The sequence below is a fragment of the Microcaecilia unicolor genome, chromosome 2 (assembly GCF_901765095.1).
Source record: "Microcaecilia unicolor chromosome 2, aMicUni1.1, whole genome shotgun sequence".
Classification (NCBI taxonomy): Eukaryota; Metazoa; Chordata; class Amphibia; order Gymnophiona; family Siphonopidae; genus Microcaecilia; species Microcaecilia unicolor.
Window position 1 is genome coordinate 441,435,439 of NC_044032.1, and position 19,729 is coordinate 441,455,167.

At 44.1% G+C, this 19,729-nt stretch overlaps 1 protein-coding gene across 1 annotated transcript in view; it reads left to right on the forward strand.

The window, feature by feature from the left end:
* LOC115462541 (BCL2/adenovirus E1B 19 kDa protein-interacting protein 3-like) overlaps positions 1-19,729 on the forward strand; it is a 49,746-nt gene that overhangs the window by 16,468 nt on the left and 13,549 nt on the right. Inside the window, exons 2-4 of the mRNA XM_030192536.1 lie at positions 15,099-15,282; positions 16,168-16,252; positions 17,210-17,316. Of these exons, the coding sequence (XP_030048396.1) occupies positions 15,099-15,282; positions 16,168-16,252; positions 17,210-17,316 (376 nt within the window). The remainder of the gene's footprint in view (positions 1-15,098; positions 15,283-16,167; positions 16,253-17,209; positions 17,317-19,729) is intronic.

Below are 19,729 nucleotides of genomic sequence, written 5' to 3' on the forward strand. Positions count from 1 at the left end.
CCGTGCACATGAACCCAGCCCCTTTCGCCACATAGCCTCGCCCCTTACAACTTACTGCCCCGCCCACGGTAGCACACGCTTAACCTCACCAACCTCCCTCCCCCCCTGTCACCTCCCCTCCCCTTACGCGTGTCTCCCTGGTGGTCTAGAGGTACCTGTTCCGTCGGCCCAGGAAAGAAAGAGCCCCCTCTTTCCTCCCGTAGTGGTGGCTTCCTTGCTGCATCGTGTGGGAGTCCGGCTCTCGGCGTTTGAAAATGGCCACCGAGAATTCAAGCTGCCTCGCGAGACTTCAACTCTCGGCGGCCATTTTGAACCGCCGAGAGCCGGACTCCCACACCATTGTTGCCAGGGTTGCGGTCTTCCTGCAACACTGGGCGGGTTTTCTGCGAGCAGCTGCGGAAAATTTTCGGCGGCTGCAGGGTGCGGGTTTGGGCTTTTTTCCTGTGGCCGCTGTGCGCTTTTTTCCGGGGCTTCTATTGGTCCAATTTGGTCCAATAGAAGCTTTCCTGGGGCTTCTATTGGTCCGATGTGGTCCAATAGAAGTTTTTCAGGGGCGTGGTTGACGTCAGGGGTGGGGTTAACGACGCCAGTGGTGACATCATGGGGCGGGGTTAATGACGTGGAAGGCGGGGCTGGTGACGTGGGAGGCGGGGTTGGTGACGTGGGAGGCGGGGTTTGACTTTGGGCCTTTTTTGGGCGGGTTTAGGGCTGATTTTGGGCTGGGAAAATTTTTCCCATCTGGCAACCCTGTCCCACACGATGCAAGCTACCACCACCGCTATGGGCAGGAAAGAGGGGGCTCTTTCTTTCCTGCCCCGACCGAACAGGTACCGTAAGGGGAGGGGAAGGGAGTCCCGTGCCCGCTAGCACCCGTTTCATCGGTGCCAGAAACGGGCCATTTTTACTAGTCCATTCATAAAAGCTAGGTGATCAACAGGAACTAAAAAACATTCAAAACTCTAAAAATACCTTTTCTGTAGTGTCTGTCACACAGCAAAATATATCATAGCAGAGTAACAGTAGAGATCTTCATGAGTAAGCAGTACTACTACTTTTAAACAGGTAATACTTCATAAAGCTCCAGGTTAAAGCTTTGTGAGAAAAACCACTAGCCTACTCATGAATGCCTAACCACCAAACCACAACTGGTTAAATAAGAACTACATCACCACTGTGTTACTGTGGCTATACACAAGCCAGGAATAAATAAGAGTAAAAATACATCAGAGTTTGGAGGTGATGTCACCGCCAATGATGGCCGCTTAAGCCAGATGCTCCTCGCTTCCTGAGCTTTTTCGCCATTGCATTTTTTTCTAGTGAAAAAGGTGCCGGCACACAAATTCCAGGCCACCCTTCAGGGGTGAGGTGATCACTGAGGGACCCACCCCACAATAGCCAGGCCCCCTGCAATCAGTCACAGAATCTATAACAAGGCAGAATTGGTGTTTACAGCTTGAGCTCTTTCATTAAAACTTGAGGACCATGGGTCAATTTTAGCAGACAATGGAAAAGGTGCCGTTACTCAGTTCCCCAAGTAACCCCTCAAAAAAAGCCCTGTTTATCGCTGATTGTTAGCAGCCATCCGGAGTTGTGGGATTGTTTACAGCACCTCAGAGGATTGCCAAATTGCAGCTATATCCTTCTCTGTGGCTCTTAAGTCTTGGGGGATAAACTTTTCCCAGTTTTTGTACTCAGTGGTGGTGCAAGCTCCACTTATGGAGTTGGGCAAGATGGCAGATGATGGCATGGGCGGACACTATGAGGCAACTCAGATTGGTGTAGTTGGATTGCAGATGGATATGCAAGAGACAGCGGGTGATATTCGTGAGTGGCTGCATGAAATTAAGACTGATCTTAAAGCTGTGCGTGCTGAGCTGACCACTTTAGGATCTGATCTGTGGAGAGATCTGGTTGAGTTGGGCAGACGCATTGGAGGCCGTATCTTGCGAAGGATGTTAAAAAAATGGAAGCGGTGCAAAGAAAAGCTACGAGGATGGTATGGGATTTACGTTCCAAGACGTATGAAGAGAGGCTTGCTGACCTGAACATGTACACCCTGGAGGAAAGGAGGAACAGGGGTGATATGATACAGACGTTCAAATATTTGAAAGGTATTAATCCGCAAACGAATCTTTTCCGGAGATGGGAAGGCGGTAGAACGAGAGGACATGAAATGAGATTGAAGGGGGGCAGACTCAGGAAAGATGTCAGGAAGTATTTTTTCACGGAGAGGGTGGTGGACGCTTGGAATGCCCTCCCGCGGGAGGTGGTGGAGATGAAAACGGTAACGGAGTTCAAACATGCGTGGGATATGCATAGAGGAATCCTGTGCAGAAGGAATGGATCCTCAGAAGCTTAGCTGAAATTGGGTGGTGGAGCAGTTGGGGGGAAGAGGGGGTGGTGGTTGGGAGGCGAGGATAGGGGAGGGCAGACTTATACGGTCTGTAACAGAGCCAGTGATGGGAGGCGGGACTGGTGGTTGTGAGGCGGGAAATACTGCTGGGCTGACTTATATGGTCTGTGCCCTGAAAAGGACAGGTACAAATTCAAGGTAAGGTATACACATATGAGTTTGTCATGGGCAGACTGGATGGACCATGCAGGTCTTTTTCTGCCGTCATCTACTATGTTACTATGTTACTATGAGCAGTCAGATCAGCGTCTCAAAGACCATTCAGAGGCCAACACCCTCATGGACAAACAATTGGGGGACCTGAAAACAGCTAATACAGATTTTGCACTTAAAACTGAAGACCTAGAGAACAGGTCCCATCTTTGGCACCAGAATATATGGATTGTGAGTCGGTGGCACAGCGTGTGGCCAGCTGCCTTCTCTCTGAGTGGGGGGGGGGGGGGGGGGGGGAGCAATAATTCCGGTGGAGCAGATTGAGATAGAACGCACTGGTCCTTGGGGAAGGCCAGGAACAATATAGCCAGAGATATAGTGGCATGCTTTCAGAGTTAAAAAGTGCAAGAGGCAGTCCTCAGGGCTGCCCGAGGAAAAGAAGATTTTGTGTGGGATACATATCATCTGACATTATACAGGATTTAGTTGCATCTACTCTGAAACATTGCGGTGAACTCTGTTTTCTCACGGAACAGCTAGGAAGGAAGGAGTGCGATATCGGTGGAAGTGCCCCTTTGCTCTGTTTTTTTCTTGCGAAGGCAGCTGCATCACATACAGTCTCCAGTAGAAGCCTCTCAGCTTTGCCCGTGTCCTGATTCAGATCATGTGGAGGAGGAGATACAGCCGGTGGTCCACAAGATTTAGGATTGTCCTAAGTGGCAAAGGGTATCCAATGCTAAAAGCCGCCGTTTGCAGCATCAAGCTTCTCTGACAAGCCTGGCAGAGGTTCCACCTCGCTGCCTGTTGACTACTGCTTCCAGGATTAGTTTTTTTCCATGCAAGATCCAGAGGGGCTCTGTGGACTTAAAGGGATCGTGAGCAGAAAATGATATCTGGATGCCCAGCATTTTTTTTTCTGTGTTATGCACTGTTATTTTTTTCTAACTTTTCTGGCAAGATGCAATGACTGATTAAGTACTGCTCAAGTATTGTGGGATTGAATAGAGCGTTTGCAATATTTTTAGTTTTTCTGCATGTTTCCACTGTAGTTGAGCATTACTGCACAGTAGTTTATTTCATGCTGTTAGCGGGGTTTATACAGGCGTGCGTCAGTGTGCATGGCTGCTTTATTAAAATGTGCCTTATATTGTGTGCTCTTGTGAGAGGGCTTTGGGGGGGGGGGCGGGGTTTCATTTCTTCCATGATGAACAGTACTATACCCGGAGGGAGGAGTATAGGGGGTTTGGGAAGGAGGAGTTGGGGTTTGGGGAGCTGTCATTCGTGAGGTGGGGGGAGGTGGAAGGGAGTATGGACTGGGTTTACCGTGTTATTGGAGTCTTGTGTATGCTAGCTGGGGAGTGATGTTGGGTTTGGATATGCAGCAGTTTCTTTTCTGGTTTTTTTTTTTTTTTTTAGTTATTTCAAGATAGTATCCTTGAATGTCAAAGGGTTTAATTTGCCTTATAAGAGACAATGTCTTTTTAAAGAGTTATCTAGGATTTCTGCATCTATATGCTTTTTGCAGGAGACCCATTTATTAAAACGCCACCATGGACTTCTGCACCACAGGTAATATCCGCTGCAATTTTTTTGCTTCCCATTCCTCTGCTAAAAAGCAAGGGGTAGGTATTTTGATTTCTGGATCTCTCTAACCTATAGTAAAGCATGTGTTTTCAGATCCAAATGGCCGTTATTTAGCTGTCCAAATAGAGCTCCAGGGTGATATTTATAATCTGGTCACCATCTATGCTCCTAATGAAGCCCAACGGGCTTTTTATTTGGACCTAGTGTCAGACTGTGAGCCCTTGTGCCTTGATCCCACACCTTAGCTGAGTCCAACGTCGGTGTCGGAAGGCGGCCGGACAACCCCAAATCTTTGCCTGGGAAGGCCGCCGTTCCCTGGAAGTTGAGCCTCCAGGTGCCGGCGGTCTACAGGTCTTCTGGAACCACACGAGGTTGTCGCCCAGGAAAGACACGGGTGGAAAACAGAAACAGACCCTCCTAAGCCTGATCCTCGTCCGTTTCAGACGGAACTGCGGGATGACCTAGCCGGGAGGAGCGTTGAACAGGTGAGGGATGTGACACCTTGAGAGGTATCTGCTTCAATGGCCTGATGGACTTTGTGTTTGGGGGGGTGATTTTAATGTAACGCTTCACCCTAAATTAGACTCTTCCACACAACTCATATATAAGCAAGTTGATAGGCTTTGCATGACCTGTTAGCGCACTTGAGGCTGGTAGATGTGTGGAGGCATTTTCATGGAACACATAAGCAATCTACTTATTATTCTGCTTCCCATGTTTCTTTTTCACATAAAGATTATTTTTTCCTTGATAAGGGCTTTCTTTCTAATATGGAAAAGGTAGAAATTGAAAATATAGTATGGTCTGAGCATGCTCCGCTCTGATTAGCATATAAAGCACAGAGCCCGGATCCGAAACTTCAGTTTTGGAGACTGATTGAGTTTCTACTAGATGAGGACCGGGTAATCCAGAATCTTAATCAAGAAATACCTTTTGTTCCTTGCTGAGAATTCCACACCAGAAATTTCTCTGGGTACTTTATGGGACAGTTTTAAGGCGTTTGTTAGAGGCCGACTGATTATGTGGGCCAGTAAGCTGAAAAAGGATCACAACAGGCAAGATAAGAACCTACGATGGTGTCTTTCCATCAGTGTGCCTAGTCCCCCACTCCTGTTTTGATGCACCAGATTGAGGCGGTGTGCCACTCATTGCAAGCTCTTTGGGCAGGCGAGGTGGTGCACCATATGAATATGGTGAGGCAAGTGTTCTATGAAGAGGGCAACAAGGCTAGTAAATTGTTGGCCTCTCAACTGAAGCAGCAGCGGGTGCAGTCGCAGGTCGTGTCTGTTCGCGATAGTGATGGCAGGGAGCATTTTAAACCTGAGGATTTGAGGGATTGTTTTGTACGCTTCTACCAAGCCTTATACTCTTCCGAAACGCAAGCAGTAACCTCTGATATGCAACGGTACTTGCTGGGGGTCACCCTACCATGTCTTACAGATAATCAGGTGAATAGTGCAAGTGGGTCCCTGAAGCCGGAAAAGCCAGAAAAGCATGTGCAGGATAATCAGCCATGCTGAGCATTTATTCAGAAGGAATTTTGGGTCAACATTAAAAAATTGAAAAGCATGTGCCCAAAATGTATGCCATGATTAAGTGCAATTAGTCATGTAATTACAATTTTTAATCACACTATTAACTACAATTAAAGTTTTTAATCATTGTCTACCCCTACTATAAAGGGAACTTAATTTTACACTTAACCCTTCATTGCCCCAAGTACAAAAAAAGGCCTCTTTTACCAAACCATGTTAGCGATTTACGGCCCATTCATTTTCAGTGGGCTTTGTCGGCAGAGAAAAGTGCCTATATATAATATGTAAACTTCTTGGTTGTACCACAGAAATGCAGTATTTCAAAACAGAAAAATGTCCAAAAAGTGGCAGATGGATATTTTTCTTGCAAAAATGTCCAAATAGCTATTTTTAAAACACATTTTTAAGATGTTTTTCTATGCAATTAATCTGCAGTGCATCAAAATCACAAGGGGACATGTCGGGGTGGGATTTGGGTGTTTCCACAACTTGGACATTTTTCTGCCATAATGGAACAAAGCAAAAATATCCAGGACTAAAAGTTGGACCAATCATGACTAAGGGCTCTGTTTACTATGGTGTGCTAACATTTTTAGCACATGCACAAAATTAGCGCACGCTAACTGTGTAGGCACCCATAGGAATATTGTGGATGCCTACACAGTTAGCACACGTTAATGGTTAGCGTGCGCCAAAAGCACTAACGCGCCTCTAGTGCAGCTTGGTAAACGGGGCCCTTAGTCATAAAAAGATGCCCTAAATGAACAAATGACCACCGGAGGGATTAAGGCATGACCCCTCTTACTCTCCCAGTGGTCACTGACCCCCCTCCCATCCCCCAAAGATGTGAAAGAAATAGTACATACCAGCCTCTATGACAGTGTCAGATGTTATGGCCGGTCCTATTAGAGCAGCAAGCAGGTCCCTGGAGTAGCCTAGTAGTCACTACAGTGGACTGTAGAGAAGGGGACCCAGGCCGATATTGCACTCTTACTGTTACACTTGTGGTGGAAAGTGTGAGCCCTCCAAAACCTACCAAAAACCTACTGTACGTAAATATAGGTGATACCTGCAGGCATAAGGGCTCTTGTAGTGGTGTACAGTAGGTTTTTGGTAGGTTTTGGAGGGCTCCCCAAACAATATAAGGGGATAACAGTAAGGTGTGTACCTGGGAACCTTCCCCTAGGGTGCCCCACTGCTCTTCTGGGATGTCTTTGTGGCTAGTCTACTAAGAATGCTGGCCCTCGGTACATACCAATCGTTTGTTTTCGTGCATTTTTCCCTTGGTCTTTTTTTTTTCCAAAAATGGTCACAAAAGAAAAACACACTGATTACAAAACAGCTAAAAATGTCTGGGAAATTGCCATTTTTGAAGCAAAAAGATGTTTTTCAGGTTCAAAAATGGCCATGTTCACCACTTGATTTTTGGACATTTAAAATTGGATTTAGATGTCATATTGAAAATGCCCCTTTACATGTATGACCCTTACCCGAGATGTAATGGTAAGAATTTGTTAGAACTCTTGTTACAGTTCTAACAAAAATGTTAGAGTACATTTTTATTTAACTTAATTTGTTTTTGAATTAGGAACAAAAATACAGAGCTTTAATAGTATATTAAATTTTAACTGCCAGACCTTTGAACATTCTTCTAATTTTTGGAGATCTGTTCTCATGGTTTCTACTCCCTCTGGGGTAACCACTCTATTGGCTACCTTTGTCATGTCATCTGCAAAAAGGCAAACCTTTCCTTCTAACCCTTCAACAAGGTCTCTCACAAATATATAAATTGACCCCAGCACCAACCCCTGAGGCACTTCACTACTCACTTTCCTTTCCTCTGAGCGGATTCCATTTACCACCACCCTCTGCCTCCTGTCAGTCAACCAGTTTCCAATCCAATTCACCACTTTGGGTCTTAAGTTCAGCCTTTCAGTTTATTCAGGTGTCTTCTGTGAGGAACCATATTAAAGACTTAGCTGAAATCCAAATAGATTTCATCTAGCGAAAGTCCTTCATCTAGTTCAATCATCAATCAGATTCATTTGGCAGGATTTTCCTTTGGTAAAGCCATGTTGTCTCAGATCCAGCAACCCATTGGGATTCTAGAAAGTTAACTATCTTGTCCTTCAGCAGGGACTCCATTTTTTTCCCTACCACTGACATAAGGCTTACCAGCCTGTAGTTTCCCATTTCTTCCCTTTCCCCGCTTTTGTGAAGAGGGACCACATCTGCTCATTGCCAATCCTGAAGAACCTGTTCTGACTCATTGCCAACTAGGAAGACTGCTGATCTACAGGGCGTACTCCAAAGAGTGGATTGCAGTACCACCCAGAGAAATTTTACCTAACTAGTTTCTGACACAAAAATGTGTCATGCAAGCATCCCAGTGGTGTGTGGGAGAGGAAACCATAACCCCAACCAACCAAAAAGAGAAGGCAAAAGTGCAAGAGGTCAAACACCTACATAACAGTACTTAAAAGATCACCTCATTGTCACACCAAAACTACCCATAGCATCCCCAGACCACCCTTGGGAACTATAGGACTGGTGAATGTCAGATCAGCTGCAAAGAAATCCTCGGTGATCCATGATGCCATAAATGAACAGCATCTTGACATCCTAAGAACAAGTGAAACCTGGCTAGATGAAAGTGGGGGTTTACCACTGGCTGAACTATGCCCAACAGGTTTCAACATCCAACATCAACCAAGACCTGGAAGACAGGGTGGAGGGGTAGCAGTCTTGATTCTGGACACAATCAAACTGTGCAGAATATCCATCCCCAGCTACATGGATCAGAATCTCTTTTAATCCAACTTAAAGAGGAGAAACCAATCTGGCTGCTCATGGTTTACAGAGCACCTCGTAACAACACATTATCTGTGCAAGAACTACTAGACCTAATCACTCAAGTGACCCTGAATTATCCTAGGCTGGTGATCATGGGAGACTTCAATCTACACATCAAAACCCCAGATACCACCACAGCTGCCTTTCTGGACACGATGACAGCACTAGGATTTACACAGGTGATCAATTCTTCAACCCTCGAAAAGGGTCACATACTAGATCTGGTATTCTACAAAGGGGTGGATATCCCAGAATTCTGGGATAACAGTATTGAAATAACACCTCTATCATGGCCAGACCATTTTCTAATTAAATTCTCCCTAAGTGACCACCTGAAACAAATGGCACCTCCCAGAGTTTGGAAGGAGATCAGAGACAAAAAAAAAGCTGACCGTTGAGAATTTCCTAGAGGCCTTGGACTATTCACATGTAGATGAAAAGACAACACTGTCAGAACAAGTTGACATCTGGAATACACACTTAGCCAAGACCTTAGAGAAAACAGCACCACTAAAAAAGGTCTTATGCCCCACTCACAAACGCTCACCTTGGTTTTCTCCAGAACTTCGGATCCTTAAACGTGAAGGACGAAAACTGGAAAGGAGATGGCGCAAATCTCACCTGGTTGAAGACAAGCTAAACTGCAGGAAGCACATTGCAAAGTACCGCCAAGCCTTAGCAACCAAAAAACAGTATTTCTCACAATGCATGGCACAGGCTGCCAATTCAACCAAGCAGCTGTTCAGTATAGTAAACAGAACCAGCCTGTCCAGTCTAAACTGAACTGCAATGATTTTGCTACACACTTTGCCACCAAAATTAAAAGTCTCCATCAGGATTTACAGGCAATCCCACCCAGTGCCCAACCAGTCAACCAGGGGTGCACAAACTCGCCCCCTCCAAACAGAGACAGATGGAACACTTTTAACCTTGACAAAAGGAGAGCCTTGACAAAATCCTAAGAGACATTCGACCAGTTACCTGCTTCCTCGATCCCTGCCCATCAAAGATAGTTCAGCAGGCAAGTATGGGCCTTATAGAAGGTGCCACAAAAATTGTGAACACCTCTCTTTCTAAAGGGCAACTACCAACAGCATTAAAAAGAGCAGTGGTTCGCCCTCTGCTGAAGAAAAACAACCTTGACCAGGACAAACTTGAAAGTTACAGGCCATTATCCAACTTCCCGTTTCTAGGGAAACTCATAGAACAAACAGTCTGTGTTCAACTTAATGAATGGCTAGAAAAGAGTAACTGGCTAGATCCATGTCAATCTGGATTTAGACCCGGTTAGGGAACAGAAATGGTCCTCGTATCCCTGCTAGATGATCTTCATAGAAACCGAGACAAGGGATTTGCCTCAATGTTAGTACTGCTAGATTTGACACTGTGGATCATGATATCTTGCTAGCACGACTGACAGAAACAGGTATCAATGGAACAGTACTTGCCTGGTTCAGATCCTATCTATCAGACAGGCAACAATCCATAATGTTTGGCAACAACTCATCACCACCATGGACACTGACCTGCGGGGTACCAAAAGGATTGATACTGTCACCTATTCTGTTCAATATCTACCTCAAGCCACTAGCTGAGCTGATTCAGTCAATGGACTCTCAGTTCTACATCTATGCAGCTACTCATACCCATTGAACCTGACTTACCTACAGCCATGAATAAACTGATTACCTGTCTAACATCAATTCAAGAATGGGCTAAACACAACAAACTTTGCCTGAACCCAAGTAAAACCGAGCTTCTCTGGGTCCCTAACACAAGTGGATACATACCTGACATCAAAATCCCTTTTGGGAAGTATGAACTCCCCCTCAAATCACAAGTCAGGAACCTTGGAATACAGCAAGATTCAACACTGATTCCCCAAATCAAAGCAACCTTCAAGAGCTGCTTCTACTGTTTGCGACAGCTACGCTGCCTCTCTCCTTACATCGAGAAGGTAAATCTTATCCCAGTTGTGCATGCCATGGTAACATCAAGACTGGATTACTGCAATGCACTATACAATGGTCTGACTACAAAGGGCCTGCACCAGCTCCAGTTGATTCAGAATGCAGCAGCAAGACTCATAGAAGGTTTCAAGCAATGTGACCACATCACACCATTTTTGCAAAAACTTCATTGGCTACCAGTACAATACAGGGCTAAATTTAAAACTCTATGTCTGATCTTCAAGGCCCTGAAAGGAAATGGCCCTGAGTATCTAAAGAATAGGATGATCCTCCATACACCGCCAAGAACACTAAGGTCCTCCCAAGGACTTTCACTAACTACACCCTCTCCAAAAGACATTACACGATGTGATACCCACAAGCGAGCCTTCTCTGGAGTAGCCCCCACACTCTGGAATGCATTGCCTGAAAGGCTTCGCTTAACACAAGTCTATCTCTACTTCAGGAAGCAGGTGAAAGCTTGGCTCTTCAACCAAGCCTTTAATGGAAGAAGTAACTAACTTGTTAATCTCACACACACACACAAGGAGTGACTCGGACTGCACATACTGCAGTGGGACATGTTTATCCACTCCTCCATGTGCAACTTTCTTCAAATCAGTCACCTTACTTTCTAATTCTTCCTACTTGCTTACCCATCTATATGTTACAACTTTGCCTTACCCTTCACTACCAATTATAATATTCTATTACGTATTGTGTTGACATTGCTAGTATACCATGCCATACTTTGTATTGTTTTTGAATATTTTTACTGCTGTAATTGCCTATTGCTCATGTTTGATCTATTCTTACTGTACACCACCTTGAGTGAACTCCTTCAAAAAGGCGGTAAATAAATCCTAATAAATAAATAAATAAATAAATCCTTAAGAGGTCCTGCCAAGATTTCTCTGAGCTCCCTCAGTATCCTGGATGTATCCCATCTGGCCTCATACCTTTGTCCACTTTCAGATTTTCAAGTTGTTTATAAATGCTTTCTTCTGTGAACAGTGCAATATCCACTCCATTCCCAGATATATCCTTGACAGCCGACAGCGGTACTTCACCAGGATTTTGTTCCGTGAACACTGAAGAGAAGTATTTGTTTAGCACAATCACTTTATCCTCATCACTTTCCACATAGCTTTTCTCAGCACTTTCAGTCTTCCAATTCTATTCCTAGCTTTTCTTCTTTCTCCAATATATCTGAAAAAGGTCATATCACCTCTCTTTACGTTTAGCCATTTTTTTTTCTTCTGCCTGCACTTTTGCTAGCCTTATTTCCCTCTTCACTTCTTTCAGTTTATTCCAGTAATCTTTTCTGTGATCCTCTTGTTGCGTTTTTCTGTATTTCTTGTATCTCTTTTGCCATTATTTTTTCAGCCACTTGTTTAGAGAACCATTTCGGCTTCCTGTTTTTCTTGTTTTTATTTTCTTTGTATAAAGATCTGTTGCCATATATATAAGCAGCATTCGGCTTGGACCACTGTGCTTCCACTTCTCTAATACCTACCCCTGCCGTCAGCTCCTTTTTCAAGTATTCCCCCATTTTACCAAAATCTGCACGTCTGAAATCCAGTACTTTGAGTTTTGTGCTTCTGCACTTGACTTTCGCTCTTACATCAAACCATATCTTGTGATGGCCATTATTGCCTAGGTGGGCACTCACCAGGCCGTTGGAAACACTTCCTCCATTAGTGAGAACTAGATCCAGCATTGATCCTTCCCTCATGGGTTCGGTCACCATTTGTCTGATCAAAGCACTTTGACAGGCATCCGTGATCTCTCTGCTTCTTTCTGATTCTGCCAACGGGACATTCTAATCCAGATCAGGCAAGTTGAAATCTCCCAGCAACAGCACCTTGTTGAGTGAACATAATAGTCGGGCAGGAACGTAGGGTATAGTAAGGTTAGTTAGATAGCCTCAAAGCGCCCTTAAAGTTAGGAGTAGTACCATACTACCAATACCAGGGCAAGCAGTGGTTTTCCTCATGTCTAGCCCAATAACATGCTATGGACTTTTCCTCCAGGAACTTGTCCAAACCTTTTAAACCTAGATATGCTAACTTCTGTTATATCCTCTGGCAGCAAGTTCCAGAGCTTAACTATTCTTTGAGTGAAAAAATATTTCCTCCTATATGTTTTAAAAGTATTTCTATGTAATTTCATTGAGTGTCCCCTGATCTTTGTACTTTTTGAAAGAGTAAATAATTAATTCACTTTTACCCGTTCTATACCACTCAGGATTTTATAGACCTCAATCATATCCCTCCTCAGCTGTCTCTTTTCCAAGCTGAAAAGCCCCAACCTTTTTAGCGTTTCCTCATATGGGAGGAGTTCCATGCCCTTTATCAACCCTGAGGTACCCCACACCCTAGAGGAAAAGATGAGGAAGTAGCACCAGCGAGTGTTACCGCAAAAGAACGGTTTTGAAGAAAAGAGACAAACCAAGCTAGAACTGTACCTGATAATCCTAAGGAAAAGAGACATTGGAGCAGCAGAGAATGATTAATCAGGTCAAACGCTGCCGTTAAATCTAAGGAAACCAACAGCATCACTGAACCTTTGTCCAAGTTAACATGTATCTCACTCATCAGAGAGATAAGAATAGTTTCTGTACTATGACCCGAGCAGAACCCTGATTGCCTTGGATGTAAGGCATGGGTGCCCTTGACATGAGCAAGGAGCTGTTGAAAAACTAGTTTTTCTGTAAGTTTTGAAAGAAAAGTAGCAGTGGAAACTGGGAGATAGCCGACAGCAAAGTATCCAAAGCGAATTTTTTCAATATGGGGCAAACAGCTGCCCTCTTCCAGGCCAGTGGGAGCGACCCTAAAGATAGACTCTAGGAGATAATTTGCAATGCTAGTGGTAGAAGCCCCATTGAAGTGATCTTTAGCTAACTCGGTGGGATTGGGTCTAAGCAAGAAGGAGCAAGATTCATTGATGAAACTAGTCTCTTCAGTGACATAAGTGTAGTGGGATTAAATTGTGACCAAACTGATCCATAGTGTTCAGATAATGTTAGAGAAACAGGGGCATTCTTTGGTGTTGGAAAAGTTGACTCTAATCTGAGAAAAATGAACCTAGAGATTCCACAGAAGGGATCCCAGGTACAGGAGAACATTTCCCGTTCGTAAGCCTGTTATAAAGAGTAAACAGTTGCTTTGAAGAATTAGGTGATGTGTGGATTAGTTTTGAATAATATTTCTTCTTTGCAGTGGTTAACTGAGATAAGTGGAGGCGTATTTTCAAAGCACTTAGACTTACAAAGTATAGTAACCTATGGAACTTTGAAAATGAGCCCCCTAGTATGCCTGTTATATCTATCTTTTCATTTAATGATTAAGAACTGATCTGACCAACGGACAGGCCAAGACTGAAAGTCTCTAAGATTCAAAGCAGAAAACCTGTGATCAATTACTAGATCAAGAGCGTGCCCTGCCCCTGCCTGATGTGTGGGGAAAGAAATAAACTGGGATAAGCCGAGGTCTGTTAAGAAATTTGTGAAAGAAAGAGACCTCAGTTGAAGCATAACATCAACATGAAGGTTAAAGTCTCCTAATATTACAAGAGAGGGAAACTTGAGGGCAGCATGTGCCATTGAACTGCACTTGAGGGAGGACAGTAGAATAAAAGTATCAAGTTCTATCAGAAGTAATTCAGAATATGGCAGACTTGGCCTTCACCATAGATGAAGTAAGCATAGCAAGGTCTCCACTCCATTTAGACTGGCTGGTTGAATAAAAGGCTGTGAAATCAGGGGGTAAGCAATGAAAAAATTAAGACTCCTTCTTTGGACATAGCTATGTTTCTATCAAATATGGCACATCTAGGCTGTGGGAACAACAGAGATCCCTGATCAAATCTGTTTTCTTTTTCACAGACCTACACATGATAGTCATCAGCCTTAGGAGATGTAGAACATAAAATGAGATTACTCATCATACGAGACCTAGTGCAGGAATGAGGATGATTCGGACAGTGTCACCAAATTATAGGAATGAAGTTAGACTGAGTCATTTAAACTACAAAAATGGTCAGAAAAGAGAGAAGAAAGAGAGAGCCCATCAGAACCAACCCTAGTCCCAGCAGACAAACAGCAACCTTTGAAGAACTGCTTCCAGGAGGTCACTCCAAGGAGCATGGCCTGCTCCTTGGAAACGTGCAGCTGTGGCAATGGATGCTGCTGAGTACTCCGGGATATAATCACTTTGGTGGTTCTAGATGACGTTGCAGCATCATGTGATTGTCTTTGAGTCAGTAACAAACCCTAGAGAACTGAAAAATAAATCACTGACATCTAGTAAGGCATACATTCACAACAATAGCAAGTAACAGGCACAGAGCTTCTCAACCCAGTCTTCAGGGCACACCCTGCCAGTCGGTTTTTAGTATATCCACAGTGAATATGGATGAGAGAGATTTGCATACCAAGGAGGCAGTACATGCAAATCTATCTCATGCATATTTATTGTGGATATCCTGGAAACCCACGAGGCCTCAGCATTTCCGTTTAATTAACCCTTCTTGGCCATTCCCACATAACTTTTCTTCCCTCCATCCCTGTTTCCCTTTTGGGTCATTCTCTGTTTGGATTTTCTTGGGCAGGTTCATGGATGGAGCTGCACTACACCCTGAACAGCAGCAGCAGCAACCCCCATGGAATCAGTGGGGGCCTCGAGCACGTTCCCTCATCTTCTTCCATTCATAATGAGAACATGGAGCAGATCTTGCTGGATGCTCAGCTGGAGTCTGAGAAGAACAGCTCACGAGGAGGATCTAGCTGTGGCAGGTACCAGTGAGTGTATGTGTGTACTGCATGGTGGTTCAGCAGTGTATAATTGCCGATGGATACTAGCATGGTGATTGAGCATGTGTAAGATTAGTGACTGAAGTCTAGTCCCAAGTGAGCTGGTGCCACAGCAGAGCCCCAAACGCTGTGTTATGTGAACAGCTTCTAATTCCCATCACTGCCTGCTTTCTCTTTTCCATTTTCTTTTTTATATTCGACAGTGCTGCTCAATTATGCCTGAGAGCAGGCCTGTCCTGTCTCCGAAATGCAGACAGTGAAACAATAAAAAACACAAAAAGACATGGCTATAATTTATATAGAAAGATTGGTGCTATGCACTAGGTGAAATTGTCATGACAGTATATCTCAGAGCAGCTGTCGTCTGAGACAAGCCCAGCTGTAAAATACACAAAACAGAGGCAGGACTTGCATTACTGATTTGGCCTCTGGTCTGAGAGATGCTAAAGCAGCAACGCCAGAGCCAAAACCTACAAGAAGTGTATTAAGATGGAAGGGCTGCACCAGCAGTTAGACCATCTCTCCTTGGTGGTGGTGGTGGTGGACTCAGCAGAGGAGCCCATACAAAACAATAAAGCAGGAGTTTAAAAAAGATAAATTCAAACTGGAAACTGAATCAAAGAATATTGTGTGCAAGGTACCCTTTCATCATCAGCTATAGATCACAAAAAGGTTTTATTTTGGTTTAATATTCATATTTAAGAGCAAACGATTGGATGAATTTTGGGGCTCATTGTGGGATTTGGAACTGTGAGATGTGATGGGGGGAGGGGAGGATCTTCCTGCTGAGACCTGAGTTCTTCTGCCATCCAACTTGAAATGTGCATTGCAGAATAGCAGACATGACTTCAGTGTCCTTTATTTCAGTCCTCCATTAACCATGAGCCTGCAGTGCTCCCCTGAGCCACCAGAAGTAGAAGCTGCATGGAGTGGGAACCAAACCAGTGCACAGGTAAGTGAGATGATTAACATATGGCAAATATGGATGCATAGGGAGGGATTAGTTACGGAGAGAAGGTCACTATTCTCACTTGTGCTATAAACCAAACATTGCTAGCCCCTAAATTTATTTATGGTGCCATTTTAGATGATGTAGGCAATACTAAATTGTTCTGGGTTGACTAACCGTTCCGTTTTTTTTCTATATCTTAGTATACAACGAAACCTTTTTTTTGTCTTTTTTGTTTGCTGTTCATGTGATATACTTTTAATGTGATTATAATGCTTAAAATATGTGATATCTTATTATAAATGTGCAGTGCTCAGTTATCACCTGTTACAATGGAAATAAATTTTCCTAGTAATGCTGTTCACCAGACATCATGGCACTGCTGCCCTGCCTCCCTCCTGTGATTCTCACAATTAACTTACTTTTTATATGACAGAGGACTTCCTCTATTTGACTTAATAATCACTTATCTTATGGGTGCAGTGTTGTCTCATCTTGATGCTGATTCTGCCTTCACGTCTTTTGTAACAGCTGACTGGTGTTCGTAATTTTTCCTCATGTGAATTGTCCTCTTTATCCTCTTTATTCTTGTTGTTATCATTCAATATTTCCGTTTTCCTTGTTCTCGTTCTATGCTCTTACTAGTAATACCTAGGTGGTGGGGGGGGGGGGGGGGCATGCAAAATTGACATAAAAATTCAAGAGGGCATGGATGAATCCAGAGAGGATTCTCACTGGAGGGGAAGTCAGTGGAGTTAGAGATCAGAGGAGGCCTGCAGTGCAATAGGTAGGGAGAATGGACAGACTGGAAGCTGCTGCTGTCAGGCTCTGAGTTTCAAGATAAGGTACCCAGTGACATTCATTGCTGGCTTTTTTTAAAGGTTTCTCTTTTGTACTCACAGAAGTGAGACCATGCTTGGAAAGTTCTTATGCCTGAATGCTGCTCTTTTTCCTTTTCAGCCAGAGAACAACCGACAGAGCCAGCAGCGGGAGGTGGGACTTATGCTGACAGGGAGTCCTGACTGGGTCTGGCACTGGGCCAGTCGACCTGAACACTTGCAGCTAAAGTAAATGCAACTTTTATTTTTCTTCCTGTAGCCAGCTAGTATAATATAATGCTTGTTTCCCTAAATCTGAGCTTGTTCCTGTAACATTCCTGTTTAGATGGACCACTGTCAAGATAGAACTTCTTATCTTTCTTCTGAAACCCACTTCTCTCCTTCTGTCTGTTTCCACAGATAGACCCTTCAGTCGACTCCTCTCTCTCCTTCTCTGTACTCATGCAAAGCCTTGCTAAAACATGTCATTTTTTTCTGTATAATATCACCAAAATTCATCTTTTTCTAAAGACACTATTAAAACCTTTATCCACTCTCATCATCTCCTGTGTACAGTGGACTACTGCAGCCTTCTGCTCACAGATCTCCCACTGAACTCCCTATATCCACTACAACCCATTCAAAATTGATCTTCAAGAGTTACTTTTTGCCAGCGTTCTACATATTTAATTCCTGTTCTTAAAATGTGTACTTAAAATGACCCCTGCTTCTGTGTACAGTTCAAGCTTTTCTTAGCTCACCTACAAGTACATTCATTTTATAAATCCATTCTATCTCTCCTGTCTTCTCTGTCTTCTCTCTCATTACACTGCTCCCCAGTAACTCTGTTCATTGGGCATGTTGGCCCAATATTCAAACGTGTCAATATTCAACCAGCAGAATTAGGCCATGGTGCAGAATGCTGCACCATGTCTGGACACTGGCATTGAATATCAGCAACTGACTAGATGCGGTCAAGCTGCAGGCTCTTAATTGGGTCTCAGCCAATATTCAGGTGGCACCTGCATAAGACACTTATGTGGGCCCTGGCTGAATATCGGCCAGGACCCACATAAGTTGGGTGTGTACGTCTACCTTGCTCCCACCTCTCTGACAACAGCTGTGATCCCCCTCCCAACCCCCCCCCGCCGTGACACAAAGACCGACCCCCCTGACACAAGCTACAATCCCCCACCCCCCCCCCCCAACACAGGGGCCTACCCCCTCCTGTTCCTCAACACAAGCTGCGATCCTCCTCCCAACTGCCCCTAGACACAATGATCAATCCTGTTCTTCACCCCTCCCTATTTAAGAGCCCCCCCATGCCTACCTTACTCCCAGATGGAGCAGGAGCAAACCCTACTCGCAACTCCATAGTAAAAATGGCTACCACCGTGACCTCTAACGGTAGTCTCATGGTACTAGTGCTAGTACCATGGGACTACTGTTCGAGATCACAGTGGCCATTTTGCTCCTGCCCCCATCACCCCAGTAGACCACCTCTAACGGGGGGAGGAGGGGAGTTGGTCTTTGAGTTGGGGGGGGGGGGGGAGTTGGGAGTGGGATTGCAGCTTGTATTGGAGAGGAGGTTAGGAGAAGGATCAGAGCTTGCCAGAGTGGGAGGGACGGAGGGCAGGACAGTACATTGAAGGCTGGTATCTGGTATTATGCAAATGCTGGTAGGTATTCAGTGCTGGGACCTGCATTGCTAGCTGGACAAAGTATATATGTACCCAGTTTATACGTACCCAGTTAGCTATAGGGGTGCCAGCACTGAATACTGCTAGCACCTGCTTAACTCCCAGTTCCTGGTTCTGCAACTTGTAATGCCTCTGACTTGCCCACTGGGGACATTGCTGGTGAGTGCCAATATTCAGCACACTGTCTAGTTAAGTGACACTGAATACTGGTGGTTAGGCAGGTACAAGCAATACATGGGCAGGAGGCTCTTCTGTCCATTTAAATTGCTTTGAATATCAACCCCAAGGGTTGAGGTTTATGCTAATTAATTGTCCCTTTGCAACTTTACTAGGGCTGAGTGCATAACTTTATACTCAAAATTTTAGTAAACTCCTAAACTTAGGAGCATAAAAAGTGGGTGGCAACAGGGGCGAATTTAAGGCAGGGCAAATCAGTTTAGGAGATTAGCACTGATTTTCATCACTATGCTCATAAATTGGGTACTCTATGCAGTCACAGAAACAGCCCATTTCAGATGTGTTTGATTTTATGTTCTTTTTACAGATTGTATATGCTTTGTTCATGTGGTGTGTTCTTTCCTATTTTTAAAGGCATGCCTTTTCCTTCTTTTTTTTGTTAATAATTTTATATAAAGCACTTTGATCTTTTGTTAAAGTAGTATATCCAATTTTAGAATAAATATAAACAAATGAATAGTAGGCCTAACTTTACAGTATAAGCATAAATTTTAAGCTTCTAAATTAAGATGAATTTTCAGCTGAAAATTTACGGTCCTACGTTTGGCTGAAAATAGGGCATACATTTGGGGGCATAACTTAGGAGGATGACGTTAAGAGCTCAGTATTTTTATGAATACCGGGTTTGTTGTTCTTATCTGAGCCCTGCTCCTCCACCACCAGCTCCTCACTTTGTGTATTCCACCTCGTTGCGCTGCATAAACTGGTATGTCATGCTACCACTC